Raw genomic sequence first — 20,986 nt, forward strand, 5'->3', positions numbered from 1 at the left:
TCCCTCTGTCTTACCCTAACTACGTCTGTTGTTACAATGGGTGAAATGACATTTTTCCCTATCCCTGCCCTCTTCCTGCTCTTTGTTATAGTTCAATATATTTTAAGTGTGGAAAATGATAATAAAAATATCTGCTCCCCAGCACAACCTGAAGCAACATCAGAGCAACTGGGAATGAAACAATTGGTTCCCCAAGGGAGAATTCGATGACTAACAGTTGCTGTGAAATGGGGAACAGTATAACCGTGATGCTCAGGGTTTGTTTAGACTAGGAAAAGTGATGGAGTTTAGGTCAGGTCAAGGGAAAGCTAATGCCAACCCCCCTGCACCTGGGCTGCATCTGCACTACAAATGTTTACATTAAGATCACTAACTTGAGCAGCCAACGCCATGTACAGCCCTAGTGGATGTCAGGCACAGGTACTTTTTGCCTCAGTGTAGCTTGTTGGGATCAAACCTCTCCCCCACCTGAAGCTGATGAAGATTCCTGGCAGGAGGGACACACACTCCTTCGACTCAAAGGAAAGGAGGTGATAGAAAAGATCACAGGACTGACCCCAAAGAAGGGTGTGCTGCAAAAGGCAGAAGAAGGCAACTGATCTGGTGGAGCTGAGAGACCTTGGTGAAGATGGTGCAAAAATCACTATGTGGGAATTAGCAAATGTAATTAAAAAAACAAAACTTTGGCCAGCCCTAGTCAAGGGATTTATTACAGTTCTCTCTCCTGTGGATTTTGTGATGTCTAATAAGGTGAGTGCTCTGATTGAAGCTTTTCCCACACTCAGAGCACGTGTAGGGCATCTCCCCTGTGTGGATTCTCTGATGTGTGATAAGGTGAGAGCTCCACCCAAAGCTTTTCCCGCACTCAGAGCACATGAAGGGCTTCTCCCCTGTGTGGATTCTCTGATGTGTGATAAGGTGAGCGCTCTGCCTGAAACTTTTCCCGCACTCAGAGCACGTGTAGGGCTTCTCCCCTGTGTGGATTCTCTGATGTATGATAAGGTCAGGGCTCCGCCTGAAGCTTTTCCCGCACTCAGAGCACGTGTAGGGCGTCTCCCCAGTGTGGATTCTCCTGTGTGCGCTCAGGTCAAAGCTCTGATTGAAGCTTTTCCCGCACTCAGAGCACGTGTAGGGCGTCTCCCCTGTGTGGATTCTCTGATGTGTGATAAGGTGAGAGCTCTGCCTGAAACTTTTCCCGCACTCAGAGCACGTGTAGGGCGTCTCCCCAGTGTGGATTCTCTGATGTGTGATAAGGTGTGAGCTCCGACTGAAGCTTTTCCCGCACTCAGAGCACGTGTAGGGCGTCTCCCCAGTGTGGATTCTCTGATGTGTGATAAGGTGAGAGCTCTGCCCGAAGCTTTTCCCGCACTCAGAGCACGTGTAGGGCATCTCCCCTGTGTGGATTCTCTGATGTGTGATAAGGTGAGAGCTCCGACTGAAGGTTTTCCCGCACTCAGAGCACGTGTAGGGCGTCTCCCCAGTGTGGATTCTCTGATGTGCGATAAGGTTTGAGCGCCGATTGAAGCTTTTCCCGCACTCATGGCACATGTAGCGTCTCTCTTCCAAGTTGATTCTGTTGCGTGGAATAAGGGTTGAGTCGCTACTGTCGTTTTCCTCTGGCCTCTGCTGAGTCTTACAGGCTTTTGTGTTTTCTGGGACTGCACAACTCCTGGAAACATTCCCTTTGGATCTTCCTGATAACATCCAATGTGGATCTACTTGCACAGTGTCTTCCTGCTGGGGTTTCTCCTCCTCGTTCTCACTCACCAGCCCATCGCCGGATGGGAGACAGAGAGAATCCAGACATAGGTCACTCCCTGTGACTGAGAAAAAGGAAATGTCAGAGAGAGGAATGGAAAAAGGGATGATCAAACCAAAATATATGTGGGAGAGATCAAACCTATCAGGAGCTGATTTTCCCCAAACCCTTCCACAGAGAAGAGAGGAAGGGATCAGTTCTGGGTCCTCATTGCACCATAACTCTCAGGGGAAAGTGAGATCGGGGAGGGACCTGCTGCCAGTTGTCAGTCAGAATAGGAGGAAAGCCATGAGTGACATCTGCCATAATGATTCCACATCTGCAGGGAACAATCCTGAACTTGAAGCGCTCACGGGATCTTTGTAGGGCATCCCAAATGTTTCCTGCATTCCTAAGCAGTTGTTGAGTTGTTTAACTGATTCCTCACCTGCAAAGGCAGCTCTCGGGACCACTTCTTTCTCAGAGCCCTGGAGGTCCGGGACCCATGGCTCTTCCCCTCGTTCCAGCTGCGAGATCACATCAGGTTTGGAAACTGGAAACCCTATTCCAGGCAAAGAAAACAAGGGACGTCAGTGGAAGTTGTGGGATACTTGTCACAAAGAATATTCCATAGTTTTAACCCCATCTCATTTTTAGGCAGTAACATCTGTAGCCCTCAGGATTCATCTGCTTGCCTGCATCAATATCTCTTTTCTTATAAGTACAGTATTGTGATATTTTTAATATGAATTAATAAATCTATGTTTGGCTGTAATGCAAGAAACCTACTGGCCAAAAATCTGCATTTTAAGCTAAAGCAAAGTTACCATAGCTATATCCTGTGCCCTTTCACCCAGAAAAGGAACTGTTTTTCCTATACCCAAATAAAGTGCCTACGCTTAGGTTTAAGACCCTTTACCTAGACCAACAGACAATGAAGAATAGCAAAGGGAATTTTTCAAAGTTGTACTCACACACTTAACAAGTACCCCACAAGTGTGCAGACACCTGCCATCCATACGCATATACATACTAGCCTATGGAGTAAGCGTACCCTAACATTTCTATGGGGGAAGACTGAAATTTGGGCATAAGAGGAAGGATTTCCGGCATTTATTTCTATAAAAAGAGGTAACCTACCTCTTTTTACCCGCACCTCGACCTCCTCCTTCTTCTCTACACTTCACCAACTTCAACTACGTATTCATGCTATCCATCTACGACGGCTATTAACCAGTAATAGGCCACACTTATTTTCTTTTCAAACTTTACGTTCAAAAGGGACTCGGCTAAGCTTGGTCTCTCTAAACTTTATTTTAGTTTGTGTATTAGATTATTTAGTTGAGCTAAAAAGTAAATTCCAAAGTAGCGTTGAGAGCTCTTTACATTAGTTTCCCTTGCAAGAGCTGTGAAACCAGAACCGCCAGAGGCGAGACCAATATCAGTGTATCAAAACAGGGTGTGAATATTAACCAAAGTTTGCAGCACATAATATTGTATCATCATATATATCTCCTGAATAACAGTAATACAATTGTAACTCTGTAATTCTACCTGTTTTACATTTCACTGAGTTTAATAAAAAGTCGTTATGACTATATATGTCTCCGTGTGAGCTTCCTGTCATACCCCCGAAGGTCCTTTTATTAGTTCTGTGGAACCCAATTCGAAACACGAACTTTTATCTTCTGATCAAACAAATTGGCGAGCCTAAACCCATATTAATTAACATAAATGATTAAGTATTATTATTAATTAATTAAAATAATTACAATTCACATTAAATTAAGTTGATAAATCAAATCAACATTACTCACACCCCAAATAAGGCTACGCATCCCAAGGCCATCTTCCTTGGCTCAAAGTGGCAGGAGAGTTACTATTATAACAAATCATATTCACTACCTTAGTGCCTAAGGACCAACTAACAGAGGGTCCCCATTGTGCTAGGCAAAGTGCAAACAGAGAATAGTAGATGGCCCATGCCCTGAAGAATTTACAATCTAAATCGGGGTAGGCAACCCATGCAGCGAGCTGATTTTCAGTGGCACTCACACTGCCGGGGTCCTGGCCCCTGGTCCGAGGGGGGGCCTCTGCATTTTAATTTAATTTTAAATTAAGCTTCTTAGACATTTTAAAAACCTTATTTATTTTACATACAACAATAGTTTAGTTCTATATTATAGACTTATAGAAAGAGACCTTCTAAAAACGTTAAAATGTATTATTGGCACACGGAACCTTAAAGTGAATAAATGAAGACTCGGCACAGCACTGCTGAAAGGTTGCCAACCCTGATCTAAATAGACAGGACAGACACAGAATGGGGGAAGGGCTAGAACCCACTGTTAGAATAGAGATATTCAGGCCTGCCTGTAAAGCCTAGACTTTAAGAACTTTGGGGTATTTTTATCACTTTGTCTCTATACCCCTGTAACTAGCTAAGAATCAAAATCTCAGTCCGCCTGTGTCTGGGCCTTCTCTCACTGTGACAGTCTGAGGCCTTGTTCTTAGGCTAAGGCCTTTGGCTAAGCAGCAGGGGCAGCCATAAGCTGGGAAGCAAAGGGTCACATCCTCACATCCCAAACCAGTCACACTGAAATAAGGTGCTATTGGGCTGTTAGGAAGATGATCCTGTCCTGATAGTGCCCATCACCACCAGATAAAGATACAGATCTTAAGATGGATAAAGAAAACTTAGTTTGACAGCAGCCTGTCTGGCAAGAAACCCCCTATCAATGGTTGTGAAACCCTCATTTCTGTATTGTTCTATCTTTATGGCCACCACTTTTACCTTGCTAATCAGTCTGGTTCTCTAATTGTTTCTGTCTGCTACATAATTAATTTTTCTAGGTTCTAAGTTCATTAGGGTAGTGGAATATGCTTGCTTGGAAATAACCCCAATAAACATCGCATTATCTGTGCTTCGGACTTCTGGTCTTTTGCTGTTTGCTGTCTGCGTGACAAGAACCAGGGAAGTGGGAGGGTGAAGGGAAAACTCTCTAACAAATGGACATGACCTGATAACCAAGAGGTGAGCCTTTAAGGAAGGTTTTAATACACTTTGGAACGGATCAGGGATTCCCATGAGGACTGAGAGGGAGCGATGGTAAACACGCATTTAGATCCTTTTCTTGTTTTGTATCTTTTCCGCATAAGGCTGAACCTCTGGCACTGTCATGGATCCATAGGATCTGTGCAATGCCCTGGCTTTTAAACAGTCCTTGGGAGGTGCCCCTTGAGTGCACTAGACCCCCAAGGGCTCCCACTTTTCTACAAGGACAGGCCACTTAGCTTCAACACCTGAGACTGAGCCACTTCCTGGGTGCCCTTCCACCACACTCCTCTCCGCTTCTTCCCATTACTCTCAGCCAGCACCACCTGCCGGCACCTTGGGAGATTCTTGTGTTCCCTCTTCACCTCTCACTACCTCATCCCTCTCTGCTGCTTCTTAGCTCTAACCCTGCACACACCCTCCCCATGTCCTGGCACCCCAGAATTATCTACTCCCCCCTTCTCCTCCCCTCCCACAGCTCTGTTCTCCCTTCACCCGTGGGGTCCTGAATGGCAACATTATACGCTCTCCTATCAAAATAGGAGCTCATCTGACTGTCACACAAGCCAGGCATGAGTCATACACCTATTTACTCAATTTCGAATTCTACAAGTGGCGATTTTCCTCTTAAAATAAGGACAAGGCATGAAAGCTACAGTGATTAATGTAGCCAATAAGGATACATTAAATGCAATTTTAAAATGACTGACGGCACCAAAAAGGCACATGACAAAAATGATACTAGTGGGTGGGAGATGAGGCAAAAAGTGGGGGGGGGGGGGGAGACAAGGAAACTTCTCAAAACTTGTATGATGAATAAAGGTATAAAGTTATTACTGCTCAGGTTCTTCAGAGACCCCACAGCTTCTAATAACCCAGGGGACAGGACTCCTTACCCAGCGAGGTCACCGTCTCATAGTTCTCCTGCATGACACCCCTGTAGAGGGCTCTCTGAGTGGGGTCCAGCAGAGCCCCCTCTCCCCTGGTGAAATACACAGCTACCTCCTCGAAGGTCACCGGCCTCTGAAAGAGCAAGAGTCCAACATTCAGGACCCGCTGCTCCACTCACAGCCCCACTATTCACGGAACAGCAGCACCAGGTAAATGGAAGCTCCACAAGGCACATGTTAACAGAGTCCCACCCCACCTTGCCTAGAACAGCCAGGCGGCATCAGAGGGTGGAAAGAGAGAACCTTTGTGTCTCCCAACTGACAGATGGAGGCAGGGTCATCACATTTACCACATACCCACTAGCCAGAGCTTGATACAGGAGATGGGGCTGTCTCTGGACCATGCTGGTGGTTCCCTGGTAGGAATCCCAACACTCTCCAAATAAAATATATGGAAGAAAGGGGAAGTTAATAGTAAAGAATAGAAGTTAGAAAGTCAGAATTGTAGAAAGTTGGCAAGGGAAGCTATCAGAAATCAATGACCAATTAATGAAAATAAGAAGGTAGTTTTTAAAAAGTATATTAAGTACAAACTTAATCCCTAACAATGGTAGTGGTAAATTACTAGATGGAAATGGCAGAATTATGAAAATAATGCAGAAGAGGTAAAAGTGTTCAATAAATATTTCTCTCCTGGATTTGGAGATGTAAGTCATATAAGACATTGACGCTGACAGTCTTTCCATCACAACAATAACTCACGAGGATGTTGAACAGCAGCTATTACAGTTAGACATGTTTAAATAAGCAGGTCCAGATAACTTGTATCCAAGAGTTTTGAAAGACCTGGTGGAGGAGTGTGGAGGACTGTTAATGTTGATTTTAATTAGGACTTGGAACACTGCGGAAATTCCAGAAGACTGGAATAAAGCTAATGCTGTGCCAATATTTTAAAAGGGTAAAAGAGATGACCCAGCTAATTACAAGAGTGTTAGTCTGATACTGGGCAAGATAATGGAGCAGCGAATATGGATTTAATTAATAAAGAATGAAAGGAGGGTAATATAATTAGTACCAATTAAAAAGGTTCAGAGACAACAGATCCAAACAAACTAACGGGATATCCTTATTGCATGAGATCAAAAGTTTGGTTGCAACTAATAGTATTGATGTAATATACCTATTTTCCGTAAGGCGTATGACTTGGTTCAGCACAACATTTTGACTAGAAAACTAGAAAGATACAAAATAAACACAACATACATTAAATAGATTAAAAACGATGAATGTAAATGGGGAACCATGCTTGAGTAGATTTCTTTCTAGGGGGTTCCCACAAAGATTGGTTCTTGGCCCTGTGCTATTTAACATTCTTATCAATGACCTGGAAGAGAATATAAAATCATCACCGACAACATTTGCAGTTGCCACAAAGGTCGGGGTTGGTGGTAACTAATGAAGTGTCAGTAGGTTCAGGTTTCAGCACTGGGAGTCTGGGAAGTTTTCACAGTCCTGGCTAGAGGGTTATTTCCTGTTCCACAAAGAGGGGAAGTTCCATTCCCAACTTCTGTGCCTTGAAATTAGGCCCTGACACTACACCCCACATTCAGCATAGTGGTATGATTATCAAATGATTAGGACATAATTACGATGCATTTTATGCAAGACGCATCATATGTTCAGTGTCTTTGGAAAAGTTAGGATTTCCTGAATATGACTGTCCTATTTGTGTGCATGTATCATAATCGTAACTGAAGTTATGGATATTGACTCTGTATCTGTATTTCAAATGTGCTTACTCTGGGTAACATCCACAACGAGCCTTTCAGGTACAACAAAGCCGCCAGACAGTGATCATGGCTCATCAACAAAGACAATGGACCGTGGAAGAGCTTAGCCTTCCCGTGAATGTTTCAGCCAGCCTATGAGTCACGGCTACTATGACTCAGCAGGACATGCGACCAGACCATATGCCACTAAACTCCATTTTGGTACCTCTATTTTTCCACAAACTGGACTGGGAACGGAGTTTGGAACAAATGGTTCCTGCCATACGGAAAAGCTACATAAGGTGGGGTGTGACATCATCTCTTGGCCTCATTCTGCACACAAGAAAACTCCTGGAAACACCTCAGGAACAAAGACTGAACTGGAGGAAAGTGTTGGTCCCAGGGTAAAGGGATTTCTAGCTTGTGTATGGAAACTTGGTGGACAGCTTCTATCATCAGTCAAGGTGAGAAATTGCTAATTCAAATTCTATCCAGATCGTATGTTGGGCTTAGTTTGAGTTTTTGGTTATTTAAGTAATCTGCTTTGATCTGTTTGCTACCACTTACGGCTGGGAAATTGGCTTTGTCTTCTATCTCTCCTTGAGTGGCTTAGGCAGGTCTACACTATGGGGAAAATCGATATAAGATACGCAACTTCAGCCACGTGAATAACGAGCTGAAGTCAAGTATCTTATATTGAATTACGCATCGCCTCACGGCGTGATCGATGTCCGGACTCCCATGTCGACTCCGCCACCGCCGCTCGGGTTGGTGGAGTTACGGAGTTGACAGGAGCGCGTTGGGATCGATATATCGCGTCAGATGAGACGCGATATATCGATCGCCAAGAATTGATTGCTACCCGCCGACACGCGGGTAGTGAAGACGCACCGCAGGTAAAACACTCAGGTAGCTTAGTTGGCTGCATGGTGCCACCTGCTGTCGTGTTGGGTGATAACAGGGCCTGGAGAGGCTGGCTGAATCTCCAGCAAAGCAGTGAGAGAAGGGCCAGCCCAGCTTGAGGATTAGAGGGCACAGTGGTTCCCAGAAGCCCCCCAGACTGCACCCGGGGGTAACAACCCATCACACCCTAGAGTCCACAAGTCTCAACAGGTTTGTCACATCCTGTCCCCTCCCATTCCACACCCTAGATAGTTCCTGCCTCCCACCCTCCTATACATTTACTGCTCCTCTCCCTCCAAGCAGAACCCACCACCAGCTCCCTGAGAATCCCTTACCTGAGCCAGCTCCATTGCAGCCATTTCCTTCCTCCTAGGAGGAGGGGATGATCTGGGGCGAAACGTGGACGTTATTCTGTAGCCTGCCAGGGCGAGAAGGGCAATGTGAGAGAATTCAGGTGGGGTTTCTGTCCTTTCCACATGTCGATTCCCCCCAGCATTGTTCCCTGCTAATGGACACTCTAGGTTCTGCCACACTGTGAAGCACAGAGTGACCGTATCCCAGTACAGGCCTAGCCCCCTCCCACCAGGGTGTAACCCTCTGACACATGGTGAACCCCTCCCAGTAACAGTCTCTCTGTTACACTTATCAAGTTTGCAGGCGATACCAAGCTGGGAGGGGTTGCAAGTGCTTTGGAGGATAGAACTAAAATTCAAAATGATCTGGACAAACTGGAGAAATGGTCTGAAGTAAATAGGATGAAATTCAATAATGACAAATCCTTCCGGGGGAGGGAACTCCAGTTTCTAGGAAAAGGCAGCTATTAGTAATGGGAGATTCGATTATTAGGAACATAGATAGCTGGGTTTGTGATGACCGGGAGAACTGTATGGTGACTTGCCTGCCTGGTGCGAAAGTTATGGATCTCTTAAGGCATCTAGACAGACTTATGTGTAGTGCTGGGGAGGAGCCGTGGTCGTGGTACATGTAGGTACCAATGACATAGGGAAGGGTAGGAGAGATGTCCTGGAAGCCAAATTTAGGCTGCTAGGAAGAGACTGAAATCCAGGACCTCTATGGTGGCATTCTCAGAAATGCTCCCAGTTCCACGCTCAGGGCTGGGTAGGCAGGCAGAGATTCAGAGTCTCAACGCGTGGATGAGATGATGGTGTAGAGAGGAGGGGTTCGCGTTCATTAGGAACTGGGGAACCTTCTGGGATGGGAGGAGCCTATACAGGAGAGATGGGCTCCACCTAAACCAAAGTGGAACCAGACTGCTGGCACTAAACATTAAAAAGGTTGTAGAGCAGTTTTTAAACTAGGAGATGGGGGAAAGCCGACTGCTGCAGAGGAGCATGTGGATTGGACACAGACTTCTCTTAGGGGAGAGTCTGATGATAGAGAATCTCCAGGTTATAGTCAGGAGCAGAGGACGGAAGAGTATAATGTAAGGGCCGGGTCAGATGATAAATAGTCACATAAAAAAGAATCTGGCACATCAGAAAAGGGCAGAAAAATAAACAGGGGCAGGTTTTTAAAGTGCTTGTACACAAATGCTAGAAGTCTAAATAATAAGATGGGTGAACTAGAGTGCCTTGTGATAAAGGAGGATATTGATATAATAGGCATCACAGAAACCTGGTGGAATGAGAGCAATCAATGGGACACAATCATTCCAGGGTACAAAATATATCGGAAGGACAGAACAGGTCGTGCAGGGGGAGGAGTGGCACTATATGTGAAAGAAAATGTAGATTCAAATGAAGTACAAATCTTAAGCGAATCCACATGTTCCATAGAATCTCTGTGGATAGAAATTCCATGCTCTAATAAAAATATAACATTAGGGATCTATTATCGACCACCTGACCAGGACAGTAATAGTGATGATGAAATGCTAAGGGAAATTAGAGAGGCCATCAAAATTAAAACTCCACCAGAGAGGTCCTTTGGGGCCATCTGCCTGTCCCAAGTCAGGGTAAAGGAGGAGGGTTGGGCGTGGGGCTAGCAACTCCACCCTGTAAAAATCAGCTTGCTATAGAAACGCCAACAATAGAGTTAACAGAGACTTTTAGCCTGGAAAAGAAGGGTCTACAACTCGAAGACGCATGACGCTGGGTGGTGAAAGCCACGAGGAAGCCACTAAGCCGATTACCCTTCTTACAACCAGGAGGATTACCATCGGCACATGGAACGTGAGGACCATGTACGAATCAGGAAAGACGGTGCAGGTTGCAGCAGAGATGAGGAGCAACAACCTGACCCTACTAGGCATTAGCGAGACAAGATGGACGCAAGCTGGACAGAGACGACTGTTGACAGGAGAGCTGTTGCTGTATTCAGGACATGAAGAGAGCGACGCACCCCACACACAGGGAGTAGGCTTCATGATGTCCAAACAGGCACAGAGAGCACTGATTGGTTGGGAGGCACATGGTCCCAGGATCATCACAGCATCCTTCAGAACTAAAATGAAGAGGATTAAGATGAATGTTGTTCAGTGCTACGCTCCAACCAATGACAGTGAAGAGGAGGACAAAGACTACTTTTACAACAGACTCCAGAAAATATTAGAGACTCTCCCAGACAAAGACATTACCATCCTTATGGGAGACTTTAATGCCAAAATTGGACCCGATAACACAGGATACGAACAAGTCATGGGGACCCACGCTCTGGGAGAGATGAGTGAGAATGGAGAGAGATTTGTGGATCTGTGTGCACTTAACAACCTGGTCATAGGAGGCAGCATCTTTCCTCACAAGCGGATCCACAAGAGTACCTGGGTATCGCCAGCAGGCATGACAGAAAACCAGATCGACCATGTCTGCATTAGCAAGAAGTTCAGAAGATCCTTGCAGGATGTTAGAGTTAGAAGAGGAGCAGACGTGGCGTCCGACCATCACTTAGTGGTGGCCAGATTGAAGCTGAAGCTGAAGAACTGGATAGACGCGTCAGACAGAAGAGCGAAGTACAACGTCAACCTTCTGAAGGACCATAAGACCAAGGAAGATTTTGGATTGACGCTGAAGAATAAGTTTTCAGTACTACAGGATCGGTCTGAGGAAGAGGAAAACAGTGTACTCAACAGATGGCAGAAAGTGAGAGACACACTTAGGTCAGCATGCCAGGAAGTGCTTGGAATTAAGAAACACCAGCAGAAAGAGTGGATCACAGCAGAGTCCTTGACTAAGATAGAAGACAGAAAGAAGAAGAAGGCAGCAGTCAACAAAAGCAGGACTAGAGCAGCAAAGGCCAAAGCTCAAAAAGAGTATGCTGAAGCCCACAGAGCAGTGAAGAGGAATATTAGGAAGGATAAGAGAGATTATGTGGATGGACTGGCAGCAGAAGCAGAGCAGGCAGCATACAGCGGTAACATGAAACAGCTGTACGATACTACCAAGCGACTGTCTGGAAAGTTCAGCAATCCAGAACGTCCCGTTAAAGACAAGCAGGGAAAGTCTATAACAGGAATAGAACAACAGATGAACAGATGGGCGGAGCACTTTGAGGAACTCCTGAACAGACCAGCACCACCAAATCCACCAGACATCGACCCAGCCAACGAGGACCTCCCAATCAATTGCGATAAACCAACCAGAGACGAGATCAGAAAAGCCATCACCATGATGAAGAACAGGAAGGCGGCGGGACCTGACGATATCCCAGCAGAGGCCCTGAAAGCAGACCTGGATGCTTCAGTGGAAATGCTGTACCTCCTCTTTGAGAAGATATGGGAAGAAGAAGTGATTCCGGCTGACAAGAAAGAGGGATATCTCATCAAAATCCCCAAGAAAGGAGACCTCAGCAACGGTGCCAACTATAGAGGAATCACACTCCTGTCGGTGCCAGGGAAGGTCTTCAACCGAGTCCTCTTAGAGAGAATGAAGGATGCCGTCGATCCACAGCTACGAGATGAACAGGCAGGTTTCTGGCAGAACAGATCATGCATGGACCAGTTAGCAACGCTCCGCATCATAGTCGAGCAGTCTATGGAGTGGAACTCCTCGTACATCAACTTTGTTGACTATGAGAAAGCATTCGATAGCGTGGATCGAGAGACCCTCTGGAAGCTCCTTCGGCACTATGGCATCCCAGCAAAGGTGGTCAACCTGATCAAGAATTCATACGACAGCATACACTGTAGAGTGATCCACGGAGGGCAGCTCACAAACAGCTTCCAGGTGCGAACCGGAGTCAGACAAGGATGCTTGTTGTCTCCACTTCTCTTTCTTCTCGTCATCGATTGGATTATGAAGACATCAACTTCCAAGCGTAGGAACAGAATCCAATGGTCATTGTGGACCCAGCTTGATGACCTGGACTTTGCCGATGACCTTGCACTCCTTTCGCACAGTAAACAGCAGATGCAAGAGAAGACCAACGTAGTGGCAGCCACGTCATCACAGGTTGGCCTCAACATCCACAAGGACAAGACCAAGATCCTTAGGATCAATTCCATCAGCAACGACCCAGTCACACTGAATGGACGCCCCCTGGAAGAAGTGCAGTCCTTCACCTACCTAGGTAGCATCATCGACCAGCAGGGTGGCACAGACGCAGACATCAAAGTAAGGATTGGTAAGGCAAGAGCAGCCTTCTTACAGCTCAAGAACATCTGGAGCTCCAGAGAGCTGTCTTTGGCAACAAAGATTCGACTGTTCAACTCCAACGTGAAATCAGTCCTACTGTATGGAGCTGAAACCTGGAGGACAATCAAAACAACCACCAGGAAGATCCAGACCTTCATTAATAGCTGCCTCAGAAGGATTCTCCAGATCCGCTGGCCAGACACCATCAGTAACATCCACCTCTTGGAGAGGACCCATCAACTCCCAGCAGAGGAAGAAATTAGAAAGAGAAGGTGGGGCTGGATAGGACATACACTACGGAAGCAGCCAACCAACATCACCAGACAGGCACTGCAGTGGAACCCCCAAGGCAAGCGGAAAAGAGGCCGCCCAAGAAATACCTGGCGACGCGACCTTCAGGTTGATAGCAAAAAAATGGGCTATACCTGGAACCAGCTAGAGCGAATGGCCCAGGACAGAAGACTATGGAGATCTGTGGTTGGCGGCCCATACCCCGGCTGGGGTGACGGGCATGAATGATGAATGAATGAATGATCAAAATTAAGAACCCAATAATAGTGGGGGATTTCAATTATCCCCATATTGACTGGGAACATTTCACTTCAGGACGAAATGCGGAGATAAAATTTCTCGATACTTTAAATGACTGCTTCATGGAGCAGCTGGTACGGGAACCCACAAGGGGAGAGGCAACTCTAGATTTAATCCTGAGTGGAGCGCAGGAGCTGGTCCAAGAGGGAACTATAGCAGGACAGCTTGGAAATAGTGACCATAATACAATAGCATTCAACATCCCTGTGGTGGGAAGAACACCTCAACAGCCCAACACTGTGGCATTTAATTTCAAAAGGGGGAACTATACAAAAATGAGGGGGTTAGTTAAACAAAAGTTAAAAGGTACAGTGACTAAAGTGAAATCCCTGCAAGTTGCATGGGCCCTTTTTAAAGACACCATAATAGAGGCCCAACTTCAATGTATACCCCAAATTAAGAAACACAGTAAAAGAACTAAAAAAGAGCCATCGTGGCTTAACAACCATGTAAAAGAAGCAGTGAGAGATAAAAAGACTTCCTTTAAAAAGTGGAAGTCAAATCCTAGTGAGGCAAATAGAAAGGAGCACAAACACTGCCAACTTAAGTGCAAGAGTGTAATAAGAAAAGCCAAAGAGGAGTTTGAAGAACGGCTAGCCAAAAACTCCAAAGGTAATAACAAAAAGTTTTTTAAGTACATCAGAAGCAGGAAGCCAGCTAAACAACCAGTGGGGCCCCTTGACTATCAAAATATGAAAGGAGCGCTTAAAGATGATAAAGTCATTATGGAGAAACTAAATGGATTCTTTGCTTCAGTCTTCACAGCTGAGGATGTTAGGAGATTCCCAAACCTGAGCTGGCTTTTGTAGGTGACAGATCTGAGGAACTGTCACAGATTGAAGTGTCACTAGAGGAGGTTTTGGAATTAATTGATAAACTCAACATTAACAAGTCACTGACCAGATGGCATTCACCCAAGAGTTCTGAAAGAACTCAAATGTGAAGTTGCGGAACTATTAACTAAAGTTTGTAACCTGTCCTTTAAATCGGCTTCGGTACCCAATGATTGGAAGTTAGCTAATGTAACGCCAATATTTAAAAAGGGCTCTAGAGGTGATCCCAGCAATTACAGACCGTTAAGTCTAACGTCGGTACCGGGCAAATTAGTTGAAACAATAGTTAAGAATAAAATTGTCAGACACATAGAAAAACATAAATTATTGAGCAGTAGTCAACATGGTTTCTGTAAAGGGAAATCATGTCTTACTAATCTATTAGAGTTCTTTGAAGGAGGCAACAAACATGTGGACAAGGGGGATCCGGTGGACATAGTGTACTTGGATTTCCAGAAAGCCTTTGACAAGGTCCCTCACCAAAGACTCTTACGTAAATTAAGTTGTCATGGGATAAAGGGGAAGATCTTTTCATGGATTGAGAACTGGTTAAAAGACAGGGAACAAAGGGTAGGAATTAATGGTAAATTCTCAGAATGGAGAGGGGTAACTAGTGGTGTTCCCAAGGGTCAGTCCTAGGACCAATCCTATTCAATTTATTCATAAATGATCTGTAGAAAGGGGTAAGCAGTGAGGTGGCAAAGTTTGCAGATGATACTTAACTGCTCAAGATAGTTAAGACCAAAGCAGACTGTGAAGAACTTCAAAAAGATCTCACAAAACTAAGTGATTGGGCAACAAAATGGCAAATGAAATTTAATGTGGATAAATGTAAAGTAATGCATATTGGAAAAAATAACCCCAACTATACATACAATATTATGGGGGCTAATTTAGCTACAACGAGTCAGGAAAAAGATCTTGGGAGTCATTGTGGATAGTTCTCTGAAGATGTCCACGCAGTGTGCAGAGGCGATCAAAAAAGCAAACAGGATGTTAGGAATCATTAAAAAGGGGATAGAGAACAAGATGGAGAATATAGTATTGCCCTTATATAAATCCATGGTACGCCCACATCTCGAATACTGTGTACAGATGTGGTCTCTCACCTCAAAAAGATATTCTAGCACTAGAAAAGGTTCAGAAAAGGGCAACTAAAATGATTAGGGGTTTGGAGAGGGTCCCATACGAGGAAAGATTAAAGAGGCTAGGACTCTTCAGCTTGGAAAAGAGGAGACTAAGGGGGGATATAACAGAAGTATATAAAATCATGAGTGATGTTGAGAAAGTGGATAAGGAGAAGTTATTTACTTATTCCCATAATACGAGAACTAGGGGTCACCAAATGAAATTAATAGGCAGCAGGTTTAAAACAAATAAAAGGAAGTTCTTCTTCACGCAGCGCACAGTCAACTTGTGGAACTCCTTACCTGAGGAGGTTGTGAAGGCTAGGACTATAACAGGGTTTAAAAGGGGACTGGATAAATTCATGGTGGCTAAGTCCATAAATGGCTATTAGCCAGGATGGGTAAGAATGGTGTCCCTAGCCTCTGTTCGTCAGAGGATGGAGATGGACGGCAGGAGGAAGATCGCTTGATCATTGCCTGTTAGGTTCACTCCCTTTGGGGCACCTGGCATTGGCCACTGTCAGTAGAGAGATACTGGGATGGATGGACCTTTGGTCTGACACGGTATGGCCGTTCTTATGTTCTTAATTAACTGGAAAAAAATAGCTAGCAAGCTCAGGCTAAAGATAAGACACTGGCCCCATTCAAGGACACTGCTCACAGCTAAGACTTGGCTGACAACCAAGAAAAGGAGGCGGGCTTGAATGTGCTCAAGCAGCTATGAGATCTGCAAACAGTGCCAGGCACTAATGAAATGTGTTAGGTTTCTTTTCTCACAGGTAAAGAAGTGCTACCCAAAGACCCTAGCAGCCCTGCCACTCCTTGGAACCAGGAGACTGGATCAATGTAAAGGTCCACCAGCCAAAGACTGCTTTGGCTCCATGCTGGAAAGGCCCTTATTAAGTCCTGATGACTACCAACACCGCTGTGAAGTGCCAAAGACTGACTGCCTGGACCCATGATTCTCACTGCAAAAAGACCCCTCCGCCTCAGGAGGATTCTCCTACTGATGATTAGCCTATTCCTTCTTCTAGCTCTGCTGTGCCTTCTGGACAGCAGGGAAAAAGGACAAGGTGAAGTGTTAGTAACCTCTCCCTTGTCCACTGACAGATCTACTGTGCCTTTGAATTTTTCTAGAACAAGCAAAACCATTACAGGGTGATGTGCTGGTAACCTCTCCCTGGAGGATGCTGAACCACGACTGTTTCGGGAAAGAAGAAGGAACACTCTCTCCACTGCCATTGCCAAAGTCCAGAAATTCCTGACTAGAAAGGACATTGAGAACTGATCCTGGTGAAGAAACAAAGAATTATACACTGGCAGGAAGAAATTTGTGGGACTCCTGCTTGGGAATATGGTATTGATTGGATTTTGGGGTTTATTCTACAGGCTGCGCCCTGTGTTCTGGATAAATCCTTCAGGTCTTGCCCTCCCTAATTAGATTTTAAATGATAAGTACCAAAGGCACCTTGTTGCCCTTGCCATCTCCTCCATTACACTATTACCCCTGTAATACACCCCCTCCTATGCTATTAATGTTAATGCCTTTGAAAGTACCTGAGAATAATTAAATAATAGATGTGATGTAGCACTACACCAAAGAGAGATGTATTAGGACATCAATGAACTGTGATTAATACAACACTAGGGACTGCCAAATTTACATTGCCCTTATCCAGTTTCCAGATCACCTCTACATACCCAAATTGCTCACAAGGGGCTGCCATTAGATTAGCGCAACAGAGGGACTGGGTTATTTCCTCTGGAAGAAGAGGAACTTGACCGGATCCCTATGGGATGGGGCTCATAGTGCAGCAGCCATTTGGAATGTTTTTAAGAGCCAAGAACATGATGAGAAATTGGGCTAACCAGAAAAGGCCACTAGCCTTATTGCTGGAGCTCAGCTAACCCAAGTACAGGCTGGAGTTGGTGAGTTACATGTCATTTCCATCCTTCATTCTATGACCCAAAAGTTATTGAGAGAGATGGTATTAATATCACTGAGGATGGGAAGGCATTGCAGTGGGAGCTAGCATGTTCAGAAATTCAGGATTTCCTGAATGATCAGCTGATGGCCATTCGGAATGATCTTGAGCACCAGACTTGGCCCACTGCCCTTACAGACACATCAGGAACCATCTGATCTGTGGCCATGGAGATATACTTGGACGCTTTCTGGGTGGAAGTGTGGACATTCACAGTGCTCCTTCCAAGCATATGGACCGGTTAGGGGGGTGTGGGCTCCCACATACCGAATCTTGCCGGGTCCATGGGGAGGATGCATGTGGGACTGGATTATTCACCGAGACATCTGGGAAATTAGACCACCTGGGATATCTAACTGATTTATAGTCAGTGCCCCTAGAATAACACCTGACATTTTGGCTGTTAGAATCCCTACAGCTTCAGTGTATCCATAAACTGAAGCCAGGGGAAGTCATCACTGTTCATGATAACGTTTCCTGGGAGGATAGAGGACAAGGAACTATCCTGACAGGACACCTACTTTTTCAAGCTAATGATAGCTGTGTGTATGTTAAAACCACCACATTGCAAGATATACATTTTCATCTCATTATCACTGCAGGCAATCATATTGTTTACTGGCCTGCAGATAGAATTTTGTAAGTAACCTTAGGTTCCAGATACTCTTTAATTGGACTACTTTAGTACCTGAATGGTTTCAAGATTTGCTTTCATTGTTACCAGAGGTTCAAAGAATCTCTGAACTACAAGGGCAAATTCATGTTTCAAAATATATATCAAGTTGAAAAGTATGCCTTTCATACAGCTTATAGAGTGTCTATTTTATGTACTAAGTATGACGTATTGTGCTTTGTGACCAAAACTGTGTAACAATCCCATCATATTATTGCTATGGAAATGTTATTGCTTGTATTGCTATTAGTTAGCTTAGGATTATGATGTTGTTGTTATTGTAGTAAAGGATGTACGAAAAGTAATACCTTTCATGTCCATGCTAATTATGCATTGTCATTACATCCAATCAAAACCCCTAAGGTTGAAATATCTGATGTAAAATCTGAAATCCATGGCTTAATGCAAATAGAGGTTTGAAAATATTTGTTATACTAGAAGTACAAAAGGGAGGAGTGTGGAAGCACAGAAAGAACTGACAGGGATTTGTAGGGGATCTTAATGCATAACTCTGGCTAACTGTAATCTTAATAACGCGAGATTTGTAGAAGGGAGGATTGTGTGAGGAGAGCAGAAAAGAACTGTGTGAGAAGTTGTTTTGACCTTGTGTAGAGAATGTGTAGATAGACTGGCATCTCTCTGAAGTGGGAAAAACGAGATATCAGGATGACCTATGTATAAACAAAATGCAGCTGTTTTCCACACTGTATCTCTTGATCATACCCTTAGTTTTGAGGACCTCCTCCCAGACCTTGGGTCATGGTTTACTGGCCTCTTCCATACCACTGTCAAATGGATTATTTTCTTCCTGTTCTTCCTATGTATTGTTTGGGTAGTAATGCAATGTGCAAAATGTCTGTGTAATACTGTAACCAAAGGCTCTGCTGACCGTAAGAGAACCCAGTACCTGTCTCTTCAGCTTGATCAGAATTACGATCAGGCCTGACAATCTGGGTTGCGCTTTGGATTGTCAGGCCCGAAGGGGGACTGTGAATGTTACTGGGGCCCCCTTAATAGCTTACAAGCGGCCAGTAGGGGAAGCAGAAGCCTCACGCACACAGGAACCTGAACTTTTGAACTATCTTTTCTCTTCTGCCTCAAAGCAGAGAAATCTTGCTCCAAGCCGGTTTTCACTGACCAGATAACGGTTTCACGGGATCTAGCAACCACCAATGAAGTGTTAACAGAGCTTGGTCTTTGTCTGAATGTGTATAAAGGATCTGTAAAACTTGTGTCAGGCAGAGTCTTCTGTATCTATTTACAGGGCTCTCCTTTCTTCTGCAGAATAAAGCATCTTTCCTTATCCCTGTCAGGCTGTTATTGGCTCTCAGCTAGACGGACCTGATATTTCGGTAACAGTTTGATGCTCCAGCCTTTATACAGTCTCTCCTGGGAGTGCCCCTTTCATGGGATGGGCCTAGTTTTAGGTTTTGGGAAGCGTGACCCTGGGGCCGCTGAGACTGGGCCTTCTTGCCGCAGCACGCCTTGTTTCTTTCTGTAGCTCCCCAGTGAGTCCAAATGAGTAGATTCTCCTCATACAGACTGTGAACATAAGAAGGGCCCACTGCATCAGAGCAATGGTCCGTCTAGCTCAGTGGCCAATGCCAGCTGCCCCAGAGGGAATGAACAGAACATGTAACCGTCAAGTGATCCATCCCCTGTCACCCATTCCCAGCTTCTGGCAAACAGAGGCTAGAGACACCATCCCTGCCCAGCCTGCCTGTGACACTGGCAGATGAGGTGTTAGCTCTTACACAAGCCTCTATGTCTTAACTGAACATGGACAAACACGCAGTGGAATCAGTCTGACTCACCTGTGTTAGTATTGTTAAAACAGGTATTAGGATTATAAGAACATGTTTAGACTTTATTGAATGCTTTACTGAGTTGCTGCCTGGGTTAACATCTGACTAGCTGCATTGTGAGCCTCTGTGGCTTTGTAAATCACCAGACAGGAGAGAGACTTTACCTAGGTGAAGTGCTGATTGACAGTCGAATGCATTACACCCTGCCTGGCAGGAAAGGTCCATCCACACCAGAGAGACTATTATGGGATGTTAAAGACAAAAGACTGTTGTGCTCTTGATTTCCCATTAGCTGAGTTTGCAGCTCAGAGCACATGGCAGGAAGGGGATGAAAACCCCACACAGAAGGAACTGATGATCTGTATGCTGCTTGGACTCTGGGGGGCAAAGTTCCTAGGCATAAGCACGAGATCCCCAGCTGCCTAGCCGGGGTTAGTCCTAAAGAATATGCAGAGCTTGCTTATTATAGAAGCTTCTATTACCTTTGAAATTTAAGACTGTAATTTGTCTGCATCTGGATGATTAGCTGCTGTGACAGGGTAAGGCCAGCTGGCTATAGGAAAGTAGTGAGAAACAGGTATGTTAACCCCAAGCTAAACAAATTCCTGTTACCATGGTAACCAAATGACAGTTGCTCCAGGTTAATCAAGACACCTGGGGCCAATTAACATCCTTCCAGAAAGCCGTGGAGACAGCTAGGTTGATTGGGACCCTGAAGCCAATCAGAGGCTGGCTGAAACTAGTTAAAGAGCTCCCAGTTAGGCAGGTGGGTGTGCAGAACAGGAGCTGTGGGAGCGACGGAGCAGTACACACCAGATCAGGCACAATGCAGGAAGCCCTGAGGTAAGGGTGAAGTGGAGCCCGAGGAAGTGGGGGTGCTGTGGGGAAGTAGAACAGGGAATTGTATGTGTCCTGTTTCTAAAAGGTCAGATACCACAGCTGATACTATTAGGGTCCCTGGGCTGGAGCCTAGAATAGAGGGGGGTCCTGGGCTCCCCCTTTGCTCCCCTGATTAATCACTGAGACTG

At 45.1% G+C, this 20,986-nt stretch overlaps 1 protein-coding gene and 1 pseudogene across 1 annotated transcript; one reads left to right on the plus strand and one right to left on the minus strand.

Moving 5' to 3' along the window:
• The window catches only part of LOC120381563, a 250,910-nt pseudogene that overhangs the window by 136,710 nt on the left and 93,214 nt on the right, over positions 1 to 20,986 (plus strand).
• Positions 712 to 8,195, minus strand: LOC120381379 (zinc finger protein 436-like; the record flags this gene model as incomplete). The annotated part of the gene is made up of 2 exons (XM_039499574.1): positions 8,170 to 8,195; positions 712 to 1,573 (listed from the first exon to the last, which is right to left on the minus strand). Coding segments are annotated over exons 1-2 (888 nt in total), but the record flags the coding sequence as incomplete, so codon positions are not given.

Source organism: Mauremys reevesii, linkage group 14, assembly GCF_016161935.1.
Source record: "Mauremys reevesii isolate NIE-2019 linkage group 14, ASM1616193v1, whole genome shotgun sequence".
In the NCBI taxonomy this organism is placed as follows: domain Eukaryota; kingdom Metazoa; phylum Chordata; order Testudines; family Geoemydidae; genus Mauremys; species Mauremys reevesii.